General features: G+C 37.9%; 1 protein-coding gene across 4 annotated transcripts in view; it reads right to left on the reverse strand.

Annotated features, from left to right (window-relative positions):
* Positions 1–22,520, reverse strand: part of SLC25A21 (solute carrier family 25 member 21) — a 539,864-nt gene that overhangs the window by 148,149 nt on the left and 369,195 nt on the right. For all 4 annotated transcript variants that reach the window (XM_002753830.7, XM_054240624.2, XM_035260364.3 and 1 more), the window contains one exon: positions 7,122–7,205. In XM_002753830.7, coding sequence (XP_002753876.1) covers positions 7,122–7,205 — 84 coding nt within the window. The remainder of the gene's footprint in view (positions 1–7,121; positions 7,206–22,520) is intronic.

The following is a 22,520-nucleotide window of genomic DNA, read 5'->3' on the forward strand; positions in this document are numbered from 1 at the left end:
ATCATTAAAAAATCTGGAGACAACAGATGCTGGAGAGGATGTGGAGAAAAAGGAACACTTTTACACTGTTGGTGGGAGTGTAAATTAGTTCAACCATTGTGGAAGACAGTGTGGCGATTCCTCAAGGCCTTAGATATAGAAATTCCATTTGACCCAGCAATCCCATTACTGGGTATATATCCAAAAGACTATAAATCGTTCTACTATAAGGACACATGTACACGAATGTTCATTGCAGCACTGTTTACAATAGCAAAGACCTGGAATCAACCCAAATGCCCATTGATAATAGACTGGATTGGAAAAATGTGGCACATATACACCATGGAATATTATGCAGCAATCAGAAATGATGAGTTCGTGTCGTTTGTAGGGACATGGATGAATCTGGAAAACATCATCCTCAGCAAACTGACACAAGAACAGAAAATGAAACACCACATATTCTCACTCATAGGTGGGTGATGAAAAAAGAGCACACATGGACACAGAAAGGGGAGTACTAAACACTGGGGTCTATTGGGGGGAAAAGGGGAGGGCCAGTGGGAGGTGGAGGTGGGGAGGGATAGCCTGGGGAGAAATGCCAAATGTGGGTGAAGGGGAGAAGAAAAGCAAAGCACACTGCCATGTGTGTACCTACGCAAATGTCTTGCATGCTCTGCTCATGTACCCCAAAACCTATAATCCAATAAAAAAGTAAAAAAAAAAATGTATGAATATGACATACTGAAGTTAACAAACCATTTTTGAAAGGAACACAGATCCTTTAAGAATAATAGTAATATGTCCATGCCTGAATTAAGATAATTTCTTCTCACATTTTCTTTCCAAATCAAGAGAAGACTTGGAAGAAGCAAATGTCTTCACCCTATGGAAGCTATATTCTAGATGCAGGTCCATCACTTGTAAGTCATGCCAGATAAATTTGTTCATCGTTTATTCTCCAAAGTCTAACCTATTCTATTATTTATTTCTTGTCCCCCCACCCACCCTTTTTTTTTCTAGCTAAATAGCAAACTTGCTGTAGCATCATTAAAAATCCCAAGCAGGCCATGGTTGAACTCTGGCAATGTGGGAGGAAGACCAGCTGGGACTCTCTGCTTTCCTTGTCATCACCACATAAAAACAAGGGAGCACTCAAGGGAGGCCCAGTGGGTACCAGGAAGGGCTCTTTGCTGAAACAAAAAGAAGGGGAGTGAAGGCAGTCAAGGCACCACTCACGGAACTCATTGCAAAAGTCACAGTGCACATTTGGTACCTACCATAAAAGGAACTCACTTGGGCAAACCAGACTTACAAACTCAATCAACACCCAATAATCTACACAAAATGAATCCGCATGGCAGATATCAGCTCAGGGGTCTAAGATATAGACCTCATCTGAGTGAAGACTCATCTGGATGTGAACTACACTGGATGTAAAGTCTGATAATGGCAACCAGCCCCAGGATCAGGAAAGAGTGATGCCGGAACCATCTTCCACATTCCAACTTGGCAATGCTGGGTGGATGAGTTGGTTTCTGTTAGATGGTGTAGGAGAGTTGAGAGGAGAGAGAAAAAGCAGTGGCAACTACTGGGCTTCATGTAGTTGAAATTTCGTTAAGTTGAAAGTTTAGGAGGAGGATGCTGATTGGTCAAATAATTACATTCCTGGCATGGGAAGAGTCTCCTGCTGTCTCTTTAAACCAACACTCCCCCTCACTTCCACATAAGGGTGAGGGACAATTTCCAGAGACTATTTTTCTCAGGGGGTTTTCTACAGGGACACGTCTTTCTATTTTCAGACAGCCTATTTTCATGGCTTTAAAGCCTGCCAGTCATGTTAGATTAGGTAAACCACTTTTTGAAAAGTAGACCCACTAAGACACTGAATTGAGCCAAAGACCTTGGGCTTGGAATGAGTCCACTGATAAAAAGAAAATGTCCAAATCTTACTAAGTTGTAGAGCTGTAGGCATCCCACTTCCTTTGTCTGTGTCACAAGCCACTCATTCCCCTTCTTAATGAAAACAAGAGGGAGTGATTATACCTCCTGGGGCTGTGCCATTTGTGCCGTCTGAAAGGCACTCAAATGAGTGGCACATTATCTCACACATCTGGAGTTTACCAAATTAGCCAATTATGCTCAAGCTCATAAAACGAAGCCTTAAATGTCATTTAACTAGAAAATATTATAATCACCAAGTGGTCTGATTGTAAGATGATACTTAGGGCAGCATCAGTGGTTACAGAAAACAAATCAAGAAACAAAACACAGTTCGAATGCCCCCCAAATGCAACCACATATTTTCTATAGCAACACATTCTGAAGAATACCATATTTCTGAAGGCACCAGCAATCAACATGTTTCTCATTTGAAGCTAAGCTTAATCTGACCTAGTTGTTTCCTAGTTATTTGCTTTGAGCAAACCAATGCCCAAGAATTTTTTACATAAGAGAACTAAGCAACAAACAGGATGAAAATCGACGGACTGAAAACCATGAACTTATCTGAAATACAGAGCTAATTACAAAGGATGGGACAATGATTAGATTGAGTCTTGAGTTGCCAGAGCTTTGTAGTGTTGCCTCAGAGTCACCAAGATTTGCATGACTGCACATATACTGGTCTCAGAGCTTTTGTACATTACTTGAAGAAAGAGACAAAGCTACTTTAAGTTGCTGTGTGATTTGAGGCTAGGAATATCAAAGACTTCAGAATAGCCATTTGAAAATTAGCCATTGTAGCCTTTATTTCCATATTTTCTTCTTTCCAGCCAATAAATAACAAAATTTGATCTTCAGGGCAAGATCACATATAGTCTATGGAAAAACCACGGTTATACCTGCGTGGCTTTGGGTAAGTCATTTAACTTCTCTGGTCTTCAGTTACCTTATACGAAACATGGGCTTGATTATGCTACGTTGTTAATAGTGCTGTGCTGAGAAAAACATGAAAAAAATGTCGTAGCATAGTTCACGGTACGCTGAAGAAAATAAATATTAGTTTTATGCCTTTCTCTACCTTGAATCAGAATCTCTTTCCAATTCAAGATCACCAGAATATATTGAGTTCTGTTTAATTCCTCTTTTGCCTAATTTCAGGAAGAATGGCCATTTGAGCACTTTCAGAGGAAGCAGAGTGGGAGTAGGGATTGGGAGACTGTCCTGGTTTACACTGACATAACGTATAGTCCCCTCACCCATCTGTGAACATTTCAATCACTCTTTTTAAAGGAATGACAAGTACAAAAAAGACTAGGCAGACTTTCATAAGATGCTCCGAGGTAAAGGGAAGTGAGGTGTGATGCATGGACACATGGTAAATAGAGATACCAGCCACTGTTTGCCTGGTGAGTTTACAAAATGAACCCTGTTGGTTTTAAGGCAGCTAATTAACTAGGCTGTATCTTTATGTATTCTGGGCTCACTTTATTACAGTAGATGGACCTATTTAGTTAGTTTATTTCTGTCAAATCAGAGACAGATGAAAAATTGTGGTGATGATGAAGGTACTCTCAACAGTAATATTTCTTTAATACCTTCATTTTCTATGAGTTCTCTCTTCTATGTTAGAGAAACAGCCTATTTGGTAAAAATTAGCTAAGTATGAGGATTCCATAAATAGAAATTCTTACTTGGAATTCGGAATGCCTCTCTTGGTAAGCTTTAACCTCACTTTTGTAAAGCTTTGTTTCATAAGACATGCTTTTTATTAAAAAAGTTTTAATAAAAAGTACAATGTATCTATGCTTTTTAAGAAGAAAAAGAAGTTAGAAACAGTAAAGAGAATTAGATTCATGGGGTTGAGCTATTGTCTCTTGAAAGCAAGTGAATTTTGAGTAGAGAGGTGAGGAATTGCATCTCTAAGAATGGTGGAGATAACCATCTCACTTTCTTACACTGGGGAAATGGAAGATCTGTGCAGATTTTAAGTGTATTAACAGACTTTAATGTTTTTAAATGCAGTAAATGACAAGCTATCAAAATCTTTAACTTGGAGGAAATAGGAAAATCCAGGAGAGGTGAATTCTCCTAATATGTCAATAGCTAAAATTGACTAGTGCTATCCTCCGGGCAGGCCACAGGCCAAACAGGCCTCTATGTAGCTGAGTGAAAAAGACAACATCTTGAAAACGAGCGACTGTGAAAACTTAATAAGAAAGTCAAAAGGAACTTATTTGACTAGGGGGAAAAAATTAACACAGCGTGTGTTAAAAGCCTTTTTCTTTTTTTTCTCTTTTGTTTTTTTCTTTCATTTAACTCAAGGCTATGAAATGCTCTTGCTCTGTATAAAAAATATCAGGGAGATTTTTATTTTGTGTTTTTACAAATATTTCCATCTCTAAGACTGGAGCGCTCTGGCTTTTGGCTAACAACGTGTCCAGACCTAAAGGCATCACAGAGAGAATGTCAATTTGCTCTAGAAGCAATTATACATAGGGTATAGAAAAAGGCCAATTTTACTATGCAGGGACCACACATACTGTATGTTTGTTATATTATTTGATATCAAAGCAGAAGCAGAGACATCAAATTCTTCCTAAAACACACACGAATTGAAAAGCTTGGCTAAGGAACTGCCATATCCAATTCAGAGATATCTGTTACAGTTCACAGATCTCAGTGATGTTGACATTACTGTTGTAGAGGAAAAGGATACTTTCACTGGCTACATAATACACTATGATTTCCTTAACTTTCTTGTCATAATATAAAGGTTTATATTATCAATGTAGGGCATTTAAGTACTACATTACCAGAGTAATAGCTGGAAGAACTTGTTGACTTTTGTCACTAGGTGACCTCAAAATATTTAATCAAACATCAAGATCATTATCATAACTTCAGAGAGGGTAGTCTATAGAGAATTATTGTCTCTGTTTCATTTTGCATCATTATGATGTTGGTGTGATGACTTTTGTTCATTTGTTTAGCGTACTTACTGAGTGTCTCCACGCAGTGCCAAACACAAGTATAAGGAATACAGAGCTAATTGGGACATGATCCTTAGGAAATACATTCTTTGGTGGCAAAGAGGAGATAGACAGAAAATGAGCTTCATAAACAGGATAGTGCATGCTATATTTTATATAGCATTTGTAGAGAAAGAAGAGTGGGGAAATAATTCAGCATATGATATAGAAAAGAGAGTCAGGGAGGGTGAAACATGAAGTCATTTTTAAATGAAGGATAGTTTCTAGGGGAGGGTTGGGGATAGGGTTCTCCAGGAATAGGGAAAAGCATGGAAAAGCCCTGACAAAGTGAGAGACCAGTCTGCAAACCATCTGCTATTCCTAGAGCAGATCTGATTATGAAGAAGGACCATACCAGGAAAGCTCTGCACACCATGACAAGAAGTTTGAACTTCATACCATGAAGTATATTTTTATATATTTACCAAATATTCTGAAGATAAAATAATTAAAACAGTATGACACTGGTATAGCTAGAGATAGATGAATGAATAAGACAATGGACAATCAAAATGGAAAATTAGAGGGTGAATATGTAGAAGTTTAATATGTGAAAAAGGCAGCATTGGCTGGGTGTGGTGGCTCATGCCTGGTAATCCCAGCACTTTGGGAGGCTGAGGTGGGTGGATCACTTGAGATTAGGAGTTTGAGACCATAAAATCAGTACATACTTTTTGGAAGGTAATTTTTCAACATTTCTCATATAAAACATGCATAATCATTTGATCCTGTAAGTCCATAGCTAGCAATGTACTTTATTGAATCAATATATTAAAACTATAAAAACAAGATATGAAAATATATAATATACAAATATATCAATATATACTATATATTAAAATATGTAAATATATAAACACACAACTGTGCAAAGATAGTATAACAATATTTATTCCACTATTGTAATATCAAGAATTTGGAAACAACCTACAAGTCTACCATAGAGTTTAATTTCATAAATTGCAGTATATAGGTAAATAAATTACTATGTTGTTAAAGAGAACATATTGGCATGGAAAGATATCCATAATATAAGTTTAACTGAAATAAATAATTGGCAGAATAGTATTTATAGTGTAATCTGACAAGAGACGTAGTGATCTACAGCAGTTAAGAGCATGGGCTTTAGGGTCAAGCAGACCTAGATTTGAATCCCAGCTCCATTACTCACCTGAAATGTGAAACTTACTAACTTTTCTGAGTTTTGCTTTGTTTATCTGTTTAACTGAAATGGAATCCAACAGAACCTACATCAGAAAGTTGTAAGGAAAATCGCTACTACATAATAGAAGCTAAAAACACACTAGTTATTATTATTGTTACATTTTTGAAAGATTATTATTTTTGACCAATTTTCTTATAAAATCAGCTTCCAAAAGCAAATACAATATTCTTTGAAAACTTATATTGGATACAGTTTTTAACTGAATCTACACATTAAAGACCATTTTAGCCTATGTAAACAAATATTCTAATGTATCTGATCATTTAATAGATAAGATAATGAATTGGATGTATCAATTTTTATTTAAAGATAGTCTTGCTGTAGTCCAGGCTGGAGAGCAGTGGCACAATCTTAACTCACTGCAACCTCCTCCTCTTGGGCTCAAGTAATCCTCCCACCTCAGGCTCCCAAGTAGCTGGAACAACGGGCGTCAGCCACTGCTCCCAGCCTTGATGCATTAGTTTTTGATACAGATCTGTTTTATTTGCATGTTCACAAACTAGAATGTGAATGGGGAATGAATTTGGACATTATATTTTAGTACCAAAATAAAGAACTGTTGAGTTTAGTTAGCCCCAGTCATAGAAACTTGAAAAAGCCATAGTGGCATAAATTAAGAATTATCCTCTAGTCATTAAACCAGTTATTAATATCTTCTTGTAGTAGTTACCATTATATGTATGTTTATATATATATATATATTCAGTTTTCAATCACATTATTAGGAAAAACATGACAAAGTAGAAAGGTACCCTTTTAAGTATTTTGCCCCTATTAAGACTAGGAAAATAAACCATTCAAAATGAGAAGACGTATTAAGTAAAAACACATTAAAATGTGGCTATGTGAAGAATATACATACCCTTCCACTTGGAAAATCATTCGAAAACTGTCTCCCAAGCTTTTATAACTGTTTGGATCGGTGTGAAGAATATACATACCCTTCCACTTGGAAAATCATTCGAAAACTGTCTCCCAAGCTTTTATAACTGTTTGGATCGGTTGCACATCTCTGAATCTGAAACCTAGAAGCAAAATCAAACCAAAAACATCCAAGTTAAATATTTTGCCAAATGGCTTTTCTCATTTCTCAAAGTCTTAGAAGCTCAGCTTTTCAGATTAATCTAGAATATTCTGCTTTGGTATGGATTTTATTCATTTATTAGCCTTATATAATCTTTACCTTATTTTTATAGCCATTAAAATTATATTTCTCTGTACTTTAATGAAATCTATAAAAAAATATTTTCATCTATTTCTTAGCCAGGCAGATTTGCCCTGAGGCATTTATGCTTTTTCCTTTGTGAAAAGCATACATAGATATCGTGGATTGTTTTAATGTAGAATTCAGAAATCCGAAGATGCATATGAAGCCAGTAGTGCTATTTCTTATCTTGATGAGAATTCCTTGATGACAATTTAATACAAACGTTCAGACTCCACTAGAAATATAAACAAGTTTACAAGAAAAAACAACCCCATCAAAAAGTGGGCACAGGATATGAACAAACACTTATCAAAAGAAGACATTTATGTGGCCAACAAACATATGAAGAAAAGCTCATCATCACTGGTCATTAGAGAACTGCAAATCAAAACCACAATGAGATACCATTTCACACCAGTTAGAATGGCAATTATTAAAAACTCAGGAAACAACAGATGCTAGACAGGATGTGGAGAAATAGGAAGGCTTTTACATTGTTGGCAGGAATGTAAATTAGTTCAACCATTGTGGAAGACAGTGTGGTGATTCCTCAAGGATCTAAAACTAGAAATAACATTTGATCCAGCAATCCCATTACTGGGGTATATACCCCCAAAATTATAAATCATTCTACTATAAAGATACATGCACATGTATGTTTACTGCAGCACTATTTACAATAGCAAAGACTTGGAACCAACCCAAATGCCCATAATGATAGACTGGATAAAGAAAATGTAGAACATATATACCATGGAATACTATGCAGCAATAAAAGAGAATGAGTTCATGTCTTTTGCAGGGACATGGATGAAGCTGGAAGCCATTATTCTCAGCAAACTAACACAGGAACAGAAAACCAAACACCTCATGTTCTCACTCATAAGTGGGAGCTGAACAATGAGAACACATGGACACAGGAGGGGGGAACATCACACACTGGGGCCTGTTGGGGTTGAGGGGGCAAGGGGCAGGAGAGCATTAGGAAAAATATCTAATGCATATGTAGCCTAAAACCAAGATGATGAGTTGAAAGGTGCAGCAAACCACCATGGCACATGTATACCTATGCAACAAACTTGTACGTTCTGCACATGTATCCCAGAACTCAAAGTGAAATAAAAGAAATACAGAGTAGGTAATAGGACCTAACTTTGATCCTGATAGTAAATTTGGAATTCATTCTGGCAGGCAGGGGTCTGCACTTAAACCAAGCATTGGGGTTGTATATTGAGGTTGTGTTACTCTACAGTTTACTATCACTATTCCATGATAAAAAAAGGTTGATTATTCTGGGTAGTTCAGGCTATCCTGATCTTCACAGAAGCACAGTGCCCTGTATATAGTTAGACCTCAATAAACATGCATCTCATTTTTGAAAGTTAAATTATTTTTTCTTCTTTTTGCATATGATCATGCATCTCCTAACTCCTAGTGCGCCAAATGCGGAAGTTTACAGTACAAGTGCTTATCTTTTTGTTTTGTATTTGTTCTGGAGTTTGTATTAAAAAGGCTTATGACAAGTACTGCCATTTCTCCCATACCTGAGTTGTTCTCAATTCTTTGGGTTCTTTAGCCTGCCTATTCCTTGTGCTTTAATTTATTGTTTCTGTTGTAAGTTAGGGCTCTTGTTCCTTCTGTGGGAGGGAATTCCCTCCACAGTTATCACCAAAATTTTACCTGGTTTTTCAAAAGAACTTTTAAAAAACACTTCTGATGTTATTTAGTTCAAAATGCTTTTTGTAGATTATTGGCTTGATGATATGAATGCAATGTCTACTTCTAAGAATAATATATTTTATAATTCTAGGCCTCAGGGCATTATGCTGCAAACTGACACATATCAGACAGAAGAATGAATGTACTGCTTTGACTGCAGCAGTTGGGCATATGGCCAGAGTGAGTGTGGGATAATACTGAAAAGCAAAGCAAGGCTGGAAAGTAGAAAGTTGTTACATGTGTTTGTGCAGGAGAGTACTGTTCAGAGAAGTGGGAGTTCAGTCTTATAGCAGAGTTCTTTGCAATACAAATCTCTAAATGAATATCTATTGACAGACTGGGTGGATTAGAATGGGAATATGGCAGGGAGAACAATTAGGAAGGAGATACAATAGTTTGGGTGAGAAATAATGATGCTAGAGTATAAATAAAGACAACAGAAATATAATGAAAGGGGCAAAGTTGTTGGGTAGTCCGTTTTCTCCTTAATTTTTAAAAATGACACATTTAACATATTCTCCTTTTTTTCTTTTCTTTCTTCTTTTTTTTTTTTTTTGTGACAGGGTCTTGCTCTGTTCCCAGGGTGGAGTGCAGTGGTGCGATCACAGCTTATTGCATGTTTGAACTCCTGGGCTCAAGCTCAAGGGATTGTCCCACCTCAGCCTCCGGAGCTGGGACTACAGGCATGTACCAACACGCCTGGCGAATTTTTACAATTTTCTTGTAGAGGCGGGTCTCCTCTTCTTGCCCAGGCTGGTCTGGAACTTCTGGGCTCAAGCAATCCTCCCGCCTCGGTCACTCAAAGTGCTGGGATTATAGGCATGAGCCACTGACCCTAGACAACAAATAACTTCGAAACATACAGAGCAATTTCCAATATATAACTTTGGTTCTAGTTCAAATAAGAATATTCATTTCTGTGTTTGCATATTTGTAACCAATATTCATTGCTGAGTATAAAATCCTTTGTTACATTTTGTTGTAAAACCAATACTCTTCTCTAACTATTCTTTAAAAAAATTATTCAAAATAGTTTTATATATTATGAAAGTATCATATAAGCATAGATGCCTCTCATAATATCTGTAATAAGCTTTCATTAAGTTCATTTATCTCAGCAAATTCCTTTCTAGATGCATTTTCCCAAATTACCAATTATTTTCTTATGTGTGCCATACGATTTAAGATGCTACAGGTTTTACAAAAACCCAGGGTATTACCTTCAACCTCAAGAAGCACAAGAAATAAACATAAGAAACAAATAACTATATACGAGGAAATATGCAAAATGTGAAGTAGCAACAGCACTGGGTTGTCCAGGTGTTCACGAGGGGAGCAATTACTGCTTTCTGCAGAGGGTCAGGAAGGGTTTCAGGAAAGAGAAGATTTTCAGCTGGTCCTTGTGGGAGTCAGAGAGTAAACCAGGGGGAAGCATTCCAGGTGAGGAGATGACAAGAACAATGGCCAGTGAGGGAAAGCTGTCCTTTTAAATGGGGAAGCGAACACCACAGCCTCCTAGCCCATTTCCTTCGGGAAAATCTTATAGTACTCTGCTTGCTGCGTGCACTTGGTTGCTCAGGGTGCATGGAGACCTGAAGTGGTTTGGTAGAAGGTATGTAGGAGCTAAAGTCAAAGCCCGGAATAAAGCACTGGACCTTTTCTGCTGCTCCCCTCAGCACTCCAGCTACCTCAGGATGGCCGCTGAACCACTGCCTGGCCCTGGTTCCAGATGGATCTGTGAACGAGTCAGTAGATGGGCCAGGCAAGCACATGCTATGCCTAGACATTCAACCTTAACCTTTCCTTCCCTGCCAGGGTTAGAGACCTCAGCTTTGCCTATGATGTCTGCATTCCCAGGTTATTCCCAGGTGGGTTTTCTGACAGCTTGTGCAAATGTGAATACAGAGTATGATGATTTCACAAGTCTAGACATTTCACTTACTAGTTGCAATTTCGTTTTCTCTTTTCAGAATCCAAGAAGATAATTATTTCCAATCTATTATTCATTGAGTTAATAAGAGTTCTTGAACACAACTGTGTATTATACACTCTACCATTTGGGGGCTTACAAAGAAATAAGACAAAGCCCTACCTTGCAGAAGCTTTCAGTAAGGTGAAGGAGATGTGCAAACAGATGATTACCATACACAAAAACTATTGTTTAGAAATAGTGTCTCGGAGTATCAGATGCTAGCCAGTGAGTTTTACTGTATTGAAACTAGCACCACTCTTATTGCGGATGATCAGCTATTTATGGGTGGGAAATAGTGCTTTGCAGAGGTCCTTGGAAGGGAGGGGGGAAATAAAGAAAGAATATCTTTGGGTTACATATCTGCAATTAAACTTTACTCACAGATTTTAGAACAGGCAACAAGGAAGGGAAGTCCATGAAATCTTTGAGGAGTGCTTCATTTAGGAGCTGACTGATGAGTGATGCTGAGTTAATTACAACCAGGAGTGGCAACATCAAAATAACATTACAGGAGCAGAGTCCATAAACTGAGTCGGATGAGCAGTGCAAAAGGATGGGCAGGCATGTTAACTACTAATGCCCCAGTAAAGCTTCCCTTCCATTCTTAACTATGCTAAAGCAGCAGGAGGCCCCATTATACAGGATAAGTTAAGGACAATTGTCTCTTCTACTGTGCATCTCACATATATCATGTCTACCCTCTGCAGAGAAAGTACTTGCAGTATTTGGTTGCAGTATTCCATTCCACTACACATGACTTATTCTGATCACAGAGTTATCAGTTTTTCTCTGGAATCTGTTTCAAGTTGATATAATTATAGTGCATTTTGGTCAATCATGTAAAACAGCAATTTTCTTCTTCCTCTGCTCTACATTTCAGCAACTTAAAAGGTTTCTCTCTTGGATTGAAGCTTTACATCAGCATGTTCCAAGTTGCATTTTCTGCTAACAAATTCTCTCTATTCTCAGGGAGACAATTTTCCAGTTACGTCATACAACCCCTTGTAAAATTACAAAGGCAAAGCCACACCATTCTTGATTGCATTTAGAAGAAAGGGTTGGATCTCTCCGTTGTCCTAATAAAAGCAGCTTAGATACATCTGGAATATCCATCTAAGTAACTTCTTTTATTAGAATGGAAACTTGCTGCCACACTGGCAGAGTGGACAATGAAGTAACACTTGGGACATATTTTGTGCCTAACATTTGATCAGAATCACACACAAGAGGAAGGAGTGTGGCTCAAACTCTGGGCTACATTGCAAAGGAGCCACTGTTCCCGTAGGCAAAGGACTGCACTCACTTAACAGACGGGAAGAAACAGGCCCTGCCATTCACCAGCCACAAATCCTAAGTTACTGTGGTAGCCACCAGGGTAAGGAAGGATTTCTCAATGTTCACACACAAATGTACAAGCAAATTTTTTAAAGAAAAAAATGTTTGCACTAATTAAAACATTTTTTTTTCTAAATTAGCTGAGAATCATGACTGCAGCATTTCACACTGTCTTTGTTGTGTGCTTAGTGATATTCAATTTTAAACTAGTCTGTGACTCAGTGTCAGCATAGATATACCACTTCCGCTTGTCTGAGTACTCTGAAGATATGGCCAAAGAAAGACATGTCTGCAAGAAATAAAATGGCTTTGCTGCTAAAAGTCTTAAGATAAGGGTGTTTGAAAATTCTAAAATCTCAAATTTATGTAGTGCCTTTATTTCCAAGGTAATTTTACATCTACCATCTTCTTAACAAATATTGAATGAGTCTATTCTGTGGAGTGGAGGCTGTAGAAATACATTTGTATACTATACACTATATATTTGCATATATAGTGTGTATGTGTGTGTGTGTGTATGTGTATATATATATACACACACATATATAAACTTACATATTATATATTTGGTGCAAAAGGAATCATGGTTTTGGCCATTACTTTTAATGGTGCCTAACATATAATCTTTTAATGTCCAAAACCATGATTACTTTTGCAGCAACCTAATATAACTCATATATTCCTATCTTTATATGAATATGCAGTAACTGAATTGCAAAGGGTTGGATTGGGGAAGATGATAAGATTTGTCCTGAAGTTACATTTGCATAGCACACACTCTGTTTTTTAGTTAGATCATATGGTTATTTGGGGTGCTTTGGGAGAGGGAACGGATGAAGACTGGCAGTGGGAAGCCATTCTGAGCCACCCATTTGGCACTGCCACCAATCCCTAAGCAAATCAGTGAGATGGGTAAAGAACATTTCTGGCATCATCCCTGGATCACTTCCTAGTTCAGTAGTGTTCCTGTGCTCTCTTCTGTCTTCTTCCATTCAGCTCTGCTTTTAGAAGCACATTCACATCCATCACTGATCCTTATTGTGACTTTTACTTTAATGTGCCATCCATCAAAATGTGTCCTCTCTTATAGGAATTTCAGCTATCAAAAAAAAAAAAAAAGATAAGATGGTTTGTTTTTGTTTAGGATGAAAATGCAAGGCACTTATACCACCAATGCCAGCACTAAGTGCCACTTTTTCCCCCTTCACTAGCAATTTATGTCACACTGCACTAGGCTACATAATAATTCTACCTTTGTGTCAAAGGAGGTGAAACACTTTGAGGAACTGAGACCCAGACTGGGAGCCACCAGTTATAATTCCAGTGCTGCCACTGACTCACAGCGGTGAGATTTGTCATTTAATCCTTCTACCTTTTTCCTCAGCAGTAAAATGGAACAATTTGATTTGAGGGAGAGCAGCACACAGACTTAATATTTGAGTTTGCTAGCCATAGGAGAGAACAGACCTTGCCTTTTGTATTCTAATGGGCCCCCAATTCCATCCTTTCTAGAGGTGGGAGACTGCTAGTAAAAGTTGTGTACTGATAATAAGTGGTGATGAGCCTAATGAAACTCCCTGCAGAGATTTCTGTGAATGTGACATGAACAAAGATTATTAGTAATTACCTGACTATTACACATGTTCCTCAATAAACACTTAAGAAGCCCACTAATGAATCAGAGATTAACAGACTAAAGGTTTGCAATTACAGGACACGTTAAAAGGATAACTGCAGGAAGATTAAATAAAGATTTTAATTCACTGTAATTAGTCTTTCTTACTGAAATTAGATGTTGCTCCTACAGAGTATGTTTGCTTTTTTATGAGTTGGTTGAGCATAGCCAAAGTCAGACCAAACATGCAAAGACAAGTCTGAGGTTTTGAAATTTGCATGTACACACCAACCTCACCAACTCTGGGCCAAGGCCTTCGAAAGCACATCTTCAGAATTCCCATCTTGTATGTTTGTTTCCCATTTTCTGAAAAATCATCATCCAAGAGAAGAAATAGCATCTTCCTACTATTAACCCCTGTGCCTTTCTTATCCCTTGGGAAAGACCACATCAGATGGTGGAAAGTTGATACTGCTGGTTTTGAAGATAGTTTTCTTTAGAAAGTACTGGGAGGGGTAATTGTTTCCTTCTAACATTTCTCTATGTACATAGCTTTACTCTTCCAAGTTGAAGTATCTTGTAATGTGAATAGTAGTTTTAAAAAAATTTAGCTATGGGTATTTTGCTTTTACTTCAGATTAAATATAATAATAGTCTATACTGGCTGGGCGTGGTGGCTCATACTTGTAATCCCAGCACTTTGGGAGGCTGAGGCAGGTGGATTAATTAAAGTCAGGAGTTTGAGACCAGCCTGGCCAACATGGTGAAACCCCATCTCTACTAAAAATACAAAAATTAGCCAGGTGTGGTGACAGATACCTGTAATCCCAGCTACTCGGGAAACTGAGGCAGGAGAATCACTTTAACCCTGGATGTGGAGGTTGCAGTGAGCAGAAATTGCACCACTGTACTCTAGCCTGGGCAACAGAATGAGATTCTGTCTCAAAAACAAAACAAAACAAAACAAAAAGGCAAACCAAACCAAAACAAAATAATAATAATAATCGACATAGAATTGGCTTAGCACTGACTGAGCTCAAGAGGGCCTCTAATCATATTCAAAGGGCGTGGTTTACAGTTCCAGACATGGATTTTTGCCTCAGCATTTACTGAACTCCCCATCTTTACAAGAAACAAGATTAAGGGTTTTGGGACCCCAAAGATGAATAACACTCAAGTCCTGACCTCTAGAAGGGAACAAACTATGATTGGGGTGGCAGGAGATGTTAGTAATTAATTATAAAACAAGGTAGAATATGCATGTTAAACAGAGATTCTAGAAACTTGGTTCACCTGCAATTAAGGTGTCTTTGCTTGCTGCTTTCATATTCTAGGCCTGGCATCAATTAACACTCCAAAAATAATGCTAACAAGTCCACCAGGGTCATGGAGTTTGGCTCTGCCCAAGCAGTGATCACCAACTGAAGTTCAAAAGCAGTACTCATACATATTTGGCTGCTTATCAAGTTATTCTAGGGAAAGATAGATACTTTTCCTGATTGTTGCTTAGTCATTTCTGCAGAAGAGTCTCTTTAAAAAAGACACAAAAACCTATAGCTGGTTAAAAATTAAGATGTTCTTTGCCTGCTTAAAATCTTCATGTCTTTATTAGGTGTAGGTGGGCTGGGCTATGCATTGGCTTAACATTTATGATACTGTAAAGGAGACCAATAAATTTCTCTGTGTTATTATAAAACAGTTTACAATTTGAAAAAATATGTAACCTGGAGTGCTCAGTTAGCCTAGATAATTACTACAGATAAAGTAACAACATCTTGGCAAGGCCACAAAGGCAGGGAAAATCTTCTGAGCCATGTAATTTTGAACATGTTTTTTAACAGAGCCTCAAAAATATTATCTCTCTGAAATATCAGATCAACCCTGATAGCCTGAATATACTTTAAGTAATTTCCTGTGATCCTAGACACATCTAATTGTAGTTCCTTTCACAAGCCAAGGAGATTTAAAGAGTGATATTTTGTGACTGTAAATTTTAAAGTTCACACTCTTACAGTACACTTAAATATCTTATAAATAGTTCACCACTTTGCTAACCACACTTTTCATTACAATAAACATTTAGTTACGTATCCTTCATGATTATGGGGAAATAGATCTAGTTTTGTACATCTTTCACAATTACAAGACATATGGTATTTCTAGTATTTAGAATCTATGTAACATTTGACATTGCAAAATGAATTGTGATAAGAGAGTTTATTCCACCATTTGGCACAAGTTCTTCTACTTGTTTATATTACTTATGGGATAATAACTAACTACAGTGACAATATAATTCTAAAATTTACTTTAATGACAATATGCTAGTTAACAAGTCAGAGGCAAATGGTCATTAGAGATTACAACCTAAATCTAATAATGTCAAACCACAAGTAATAAAATAGGCTAATTAACATAGCTGTATAATTAAAATGCCAAACATAAACTGATCTCCATTAAACAAAAGCTTGATTAGCATAAATTTTAATTATTTTGCTTTGTAAAATAAATGTCACATCATAAAACTACACTTAATATCAGATTATAGTGCTACCACTCTTTGAATATACATATGTATATATGTATACATGTATTTAAACTTCATATTTAATGCCAACAAATGACTTCACATCCACATGCTCTTACTATATTGTCCCACCTGCACTGACCTAGGCTGGCCATTACAGTGGTTAATTACCATGAAACCAACTCATATTTGGGAAATGAGGGAAGGATAAATCAAAATTGGAAATAAAACCCACTATCAAGGTAATGAGAATAAGATCACATCCGCCTCAGCAATCAACTTTCTCCTGCATTCACCAATAGCATCTACTGCCTAGTGAATAAGAAGCACAAAACACCATCCTTACCTGTTGAACCTTAGCTCATTGTTCAGGATGAGACTGAAGTTCTTGGTTTCTAGCTTTTTTCCAGAACAGGAAATTTGAATGTAGTTAAATCTGCCAGAACCTTCTCACTGGCCCTGGGAACCGAGCCACTTCACAGAAACAGGAGCCAAGGCCTATCGAAGGAGCCTGTTGAAGAATATGGAGTCTCTGGAGACCTAATATACTATTCCATTTTATTTTAAGTGATCAAATATACCTACTTTATGGTTTATTTAGCACTGTTAAGGATGCTTTTCAATAATATCAAAGAAAGAAAGATGAAAAGAAACACTGGGGTCTATTGGGGGGAATAGGGGAGGGACAGCGGGGGTGGGGGCGGAGCTGGGGAGGGATAGCCTAGGGAGAAATGCCAAATGTGGGTGAAGGGGAGGAAGGCAGCAAAATACACTGCCATGTGTGTACCTATGCAACTGTCTTGCATGTTCTGCACATGTACCCCAAAACCTAAAATGCAATAAAAAAAAGAAAGATGAAAAGAATGTGAGTTGCTTTGCATTCATAAGCATAATTGCTTATACTAGAAAAAAATTCCAGGGATGGAGATCATAAGCTTGACAAATAAGGAAGAAAATATGCTTATTCTTATCATAGTTGAGAAAAACTTCAAGGGAGGTTTTTATTTTTATATCAAGATTGACATCACATGTTACCAAGATTTGGATCGGTTCCAAATGAGGGCACAATTTTCAAAAGCATTTCATAGATGGATCAAACCCCAAACTGACAACAAATGGTAGTCATACTTCTTACTCTTATGTCATTTTCAACATTGAGAGCATTCTTCCATACATAACCTATTCCAGTGTGTCCTCTGCTTTCAGTTTCCTTACGTTTGTAGGATTAAGATTGCTTGGAAAAGAAAAAGTGCTAGCCTGAAGCTAAAAGGGCACCAGGTTAGAGAAAGCAGTTTTCTGCTTCCAGTGGTACCGTATCAAAAATTTGTCTCTAGTTCAATGAGTGACCAGTAAAAGTGCTTCTCTGAGCTCAAGCTTTTCCATTAGTTAAAAGAGAATTACTTATATATCACCCAACTGACAATGAAGTTTAACTCTGGAACACTAAAAAACAAAAACAAAAAGCAGCCCTCAGTGAACTCTGCCAGGGAAAGAGAGCCAGCCCTCCAAGAAACTGTGTTCGTTTAATTTGAACCCTCACTGCCAGGGGTACAGACTGTGAATGCAGAGAGATCTCTTTTTGGGAGAGAAGAGATGGACATCTTTGTAGGAGCTTTTAAATGCAGGTCTGTTTGGAGAGCAAAAGACATCATGTGATCTCTTTTCGCCTTCTCTTCATCACTAATTGCATTGATATAGTCTGGACAACAACAACATCAATAAAAGATCTGTCTATACTCATTGAGCATCATGGGGTTTACTTATTTCCAAGTGTTCAAGGGCCAACTGAATGCCTGAGGAGTACATCAAGGCTGGTATAAACTAATGAGCTCTGTAATTTCTCTCTCTCTCTCTTTCAAGATCTCTTCCTCTTTCTCTTTCACTTAACTAAATGGCTTTAGTAATAAATATCCCATTATGTCATGAACTCACACTCAAAGGAGACCCAGTGGAAGGGTGTGGTTTCATCGTTATCATCAAATTATATGTTAAAAATAAGTAAAAATCACTTAGAATACTGGCAACAGAAAGATACATGAATGAATCAGACCTAGGAGCAGGCCTAACTTGTCCACAGAACTTGAATAAGAAAATGATGCTTCACTAATTAACAAATGTTTAATAAAAGACAACTAATATGTTTGGCAGTATTATAGGCAGGTGCTTTGCTGGGTTGCAAAGACACTACAAGACAGTCCAAGTCATTTAATTTTGTAAAATGCTGACTTTAGCAGTTTTTATGTAAATGTCACTTTGCATTTTAAAACATAATTACCTTTAGAAAATAACTCTCTGTTCTACAAATTGAGATCTAGATAATTGGGTGTCATGGGAATCCTAGGTTTCCTAAAATACTAAAAATTAAACATAACATGTGCTTTTAAAATGGGACCCAAGTTAGAAAGATACAGTGAATACATGAGAGTTAAATCTCCTTCAAATTTCTGATGGGGTGAATTGTTGAGAATAATTTCTGATGGCGTGAATTGTCGAGTTTAATGAAACTCCACTCTCATTCAGCGAAACATCCTGAAATTTAAGTGTGCAGATTCAACATTTGGAATTTCAGTCCCTCCCAAGTAACACCTTATTACTGAGTATAAAAGAGCAAAAAAGTGTTCTCAAACAGTGGAATTTCCAGATAATTCAAGCCAAGTAACATTCATTGAATGCCTACTCTGTACTGGGTACCTAAGAGTTAAACTCTGCTTTACTAAGACACCAACCCTCGTATAGAAGTTTGCATTACAATAAGAGACACATATGTAGCATTCAATCATTAATAACAGGTGAGTTTTCCCAGGTTTGTCTTATTCTTGCTTGCCTCCTTGAATAGTACACAAGGAGCCCAGTATAGCATTTTCAGGGTCAGTGGGGACTTCTTGAATGGGGATTACCCCTTCCTGTTCTGTTACACAGTGTTCTCTAGCTTGGCAAGGCTGAGCCAGGTGAGTCCCTACAAGAATGGCCTCACATTGCTTTTCTGGTTGTTTTCCCTGAATAGTTTTGTGCTGTTTTCTCTCTTTTTGCTAGGCAGTGAGGTCTCATTTCTTGCACATCAGTGTGTCTGCCTCTAAGTCACATTCCCTGCTCTGGGCACCTCCTTCCAGTCTTTCTTGGCTAGATTCCTCCTATGTGCTTTAATTCACCACTCAAAATCTCTTCCTCTTTCTCTTAACTAAATGGCTTTAGTAATAAATATCCCATTATGCAATGAACTCACACTCCAAGGAGACCCAGTGGAAGGGTGTGGTTTCATCGTTACCATCTTCTCTGGCTAAGGACCAGAGAACCTAGCTTGATCATGGCTCTCTGTGAGGGCCCGAGGGGCCACACCATGAGTGAAGTCCATGAGCATTACTGTCTGGCCTTTGCAACATCAATTTGGGCTATTCACAGATCATTTTTGTACGTGTTCTATTTCTCATTTCCATGTCAGAGAGTTGAGGTTTGAAGATAAGTGGCCGCTGGCTGAGTTTGGACATTCCCTGAGAATGGGCTGTCCTGGGGGGAGGAGGAGTCATACAGCCTCCATTTTCCCATAACATTCTCTCCCACAGTCCCAGGTAGTCACTCTCAGGTACAGCCCCTCATGCACTATCGATGGCTTATAGCTATGCCTGTCCCTTCTGGATTCTTCTACTCTAAGGGCTTAATAGTATCCCATGGCTCCTGGAAACCAAACAACTTTGGATGAGGTTGGGGATAAAGACAAGGATGATGACACAAAGCACAGACACCAGCCTGAATCATTCCCTCTTTCTTTTGTTCCTTTATTTGTTGTATGGATTCTGTTTCTATTTGCTTCTTCAGGTACAATGCCCTTCCATGCTTTTTATGTTTGTTTCTCACTTCTGCATTATGGACTATGTGGTATATGTCTGTTATTTAGATTTCCATAAATGTATGTTTAGTTTGACAATTTGACAACAATATGAAAATGTCTGTTGAAAACCCTTATATTTTCAGAATTCAGACCAAATCACTGTGGTTTTCTGTTGGCTCTGGTGGTATTGCATTATCCCTTTTGGTGGGAGAGAAAAGAGAAAGAAAGAAAAAACCACCACAAAGCTTTCTGTTCCCAGTACAAATGCTTTTGGGTCTACTAGGCCCACTCTTACTCATGTGCATTAGGTCAAATTCTGGCTGAAATCATGGGACAGCTGCAACTTCATACTTTGAAATCTCAAAAAAATCTTGATATACTCTATAGGGTAGTTGGCAGATCTTTCCTTTTTTGGTGTTTTAATTTTCTTTAATGTAGACAATCTTTGAAATAAGGCAAGGGAAGAAATGAGAATTTTCAGTGGCGAAATCAGTGTATTCACAACTTTAAATATGTAATGCCATGGGAACTTTCTGCAATGAAGATGGGTTCAAATAAATATTTTTTAGAGGTATTACTTATGTCAGGTTAGGTTTCAGTTAACTATTAAGAGAGTTAAAAGTCTATGAAAATAATATGTTGTACATAATAGACATATACAAATTTTGTTACATCAATAAATGTAAAAAAAAGCTATGCAGTTTCTGAAAATGTTTTTGAAGCTTACTACCAATAAGCAAGTGTACAGTTGAAGATACCACACTCTTAGATTCTAGTGCAATACAGGAAAAACAACTTCAAATTCCAAGTTTAAACATTCTGGAAAGTTGAAGGCACAAGGAGATGACTTCTTTACTACATTGCAACACTTTATCCTAAATGTGTGTGGCTTCATGCCTTTATGTGAGGTGACTCACATAAAAAGGGAGGTGGTTTATGACAGAGCCCATGTGTGGCAACGTGTGCTCTTCTGGAACTGGGACTGAGGCATGGAAATCCATGAGGAACTATGCAGATGGGATCAGCTGTCCACTAAAACCTCTTGCTCCCTTTTCTGTCATATAAAGTTGATGCTAGAAGACATGCAAACAGTCAGATACATCCAGCGATACTCCCAACTCTCTGTACATCCAGGGATAGCTCAGGTGACTAGCTCTTCTCAGTGGAATACAAGCAGGGTGACATGTTACACTTTTAGACTGAGGCTTTTAGGAAGTAAGTGATGCATCTTCATTTTCTTTCCTGTTTCACCTGCAAGATATACCTTGCAAGACACATCTGACATCAAGTCTGTATCATTCACAAGATGGAAGCAGAGGGCTCCAAATCCCTAGTGGGTACAGAGCCACAGATGGGAGGAGCCTGGATCCCTAAATCACACACTGAGGAAAACCACCTCCCATCCAGGAACACCTGTCTTGTTCTATTGTAGAAGTGACTCTACTTTTACGAGTTAAATTGCTAAAACGTAGGGATTTTTTTTTTTGTTACTGCATTAGGTGTGCCTTAACTGATACAAGGATTGGAATTGTACTGTGTCTCTGCCTCTCTGTGAGTCCTCTTTAAAGACTGGTTCCTCCTGATCCCCATGCTTCCTGCTTCCTCATCACATTGACTTTGACAGACTTATGCCAAGTCTTGGTATACTATGATGCAAACCTAGTACCCATCACTTACTCCTTTCTGCATCACATGTGCCAAATATCTTTCATCAGCTCTTCCAGATCCACTCTCTACCCCTTTGTTTTGTTTGTTTGAGAGAGAGTCTTACTCTGTCACCCAGGTTGGAGGGCAGCAGTGCAATCTCACCTCATTGCAAACTCCAACTCATGGGTTCAAATGATTCTCACGCTTCATCTGCCCAAGCAGTTGGGACTACAGGTGCCTACCACCATGCCCAGCTAAATTTTTTAGTTTAGTAAAGATGTGATTTCATCATGTTGTCCAGGCTGGTCTTGAACTCCTGACCTCAAGTGGTTTACCTACCTCTGCCAGGACCTTGGTATTACAGTGGTTCACACCTGTAGGTGCTGGGATTACAGGTGTGAACCACTGTGCCCAGCCACTTTCTACCCCTTTCTACTCTGTTCCTTCCCGTGAGAGGTAATTGGAATTGGTTGCATCAAATGTCTTCTGTGT

The sequence above is a fragment of the Callithrix jacchus genome, chromosome 8, assembly GCF_049354715.1.
Source record: "Callithrix jacchus isolate 240 chromosome 8, calJac240_pri, whole genome shotgun sequence".
NCBI lineage: Eukaryota > Metazoa > Chordata > Mammalia > Primates > Cebidae > Callithrix > Callithrix jacchus.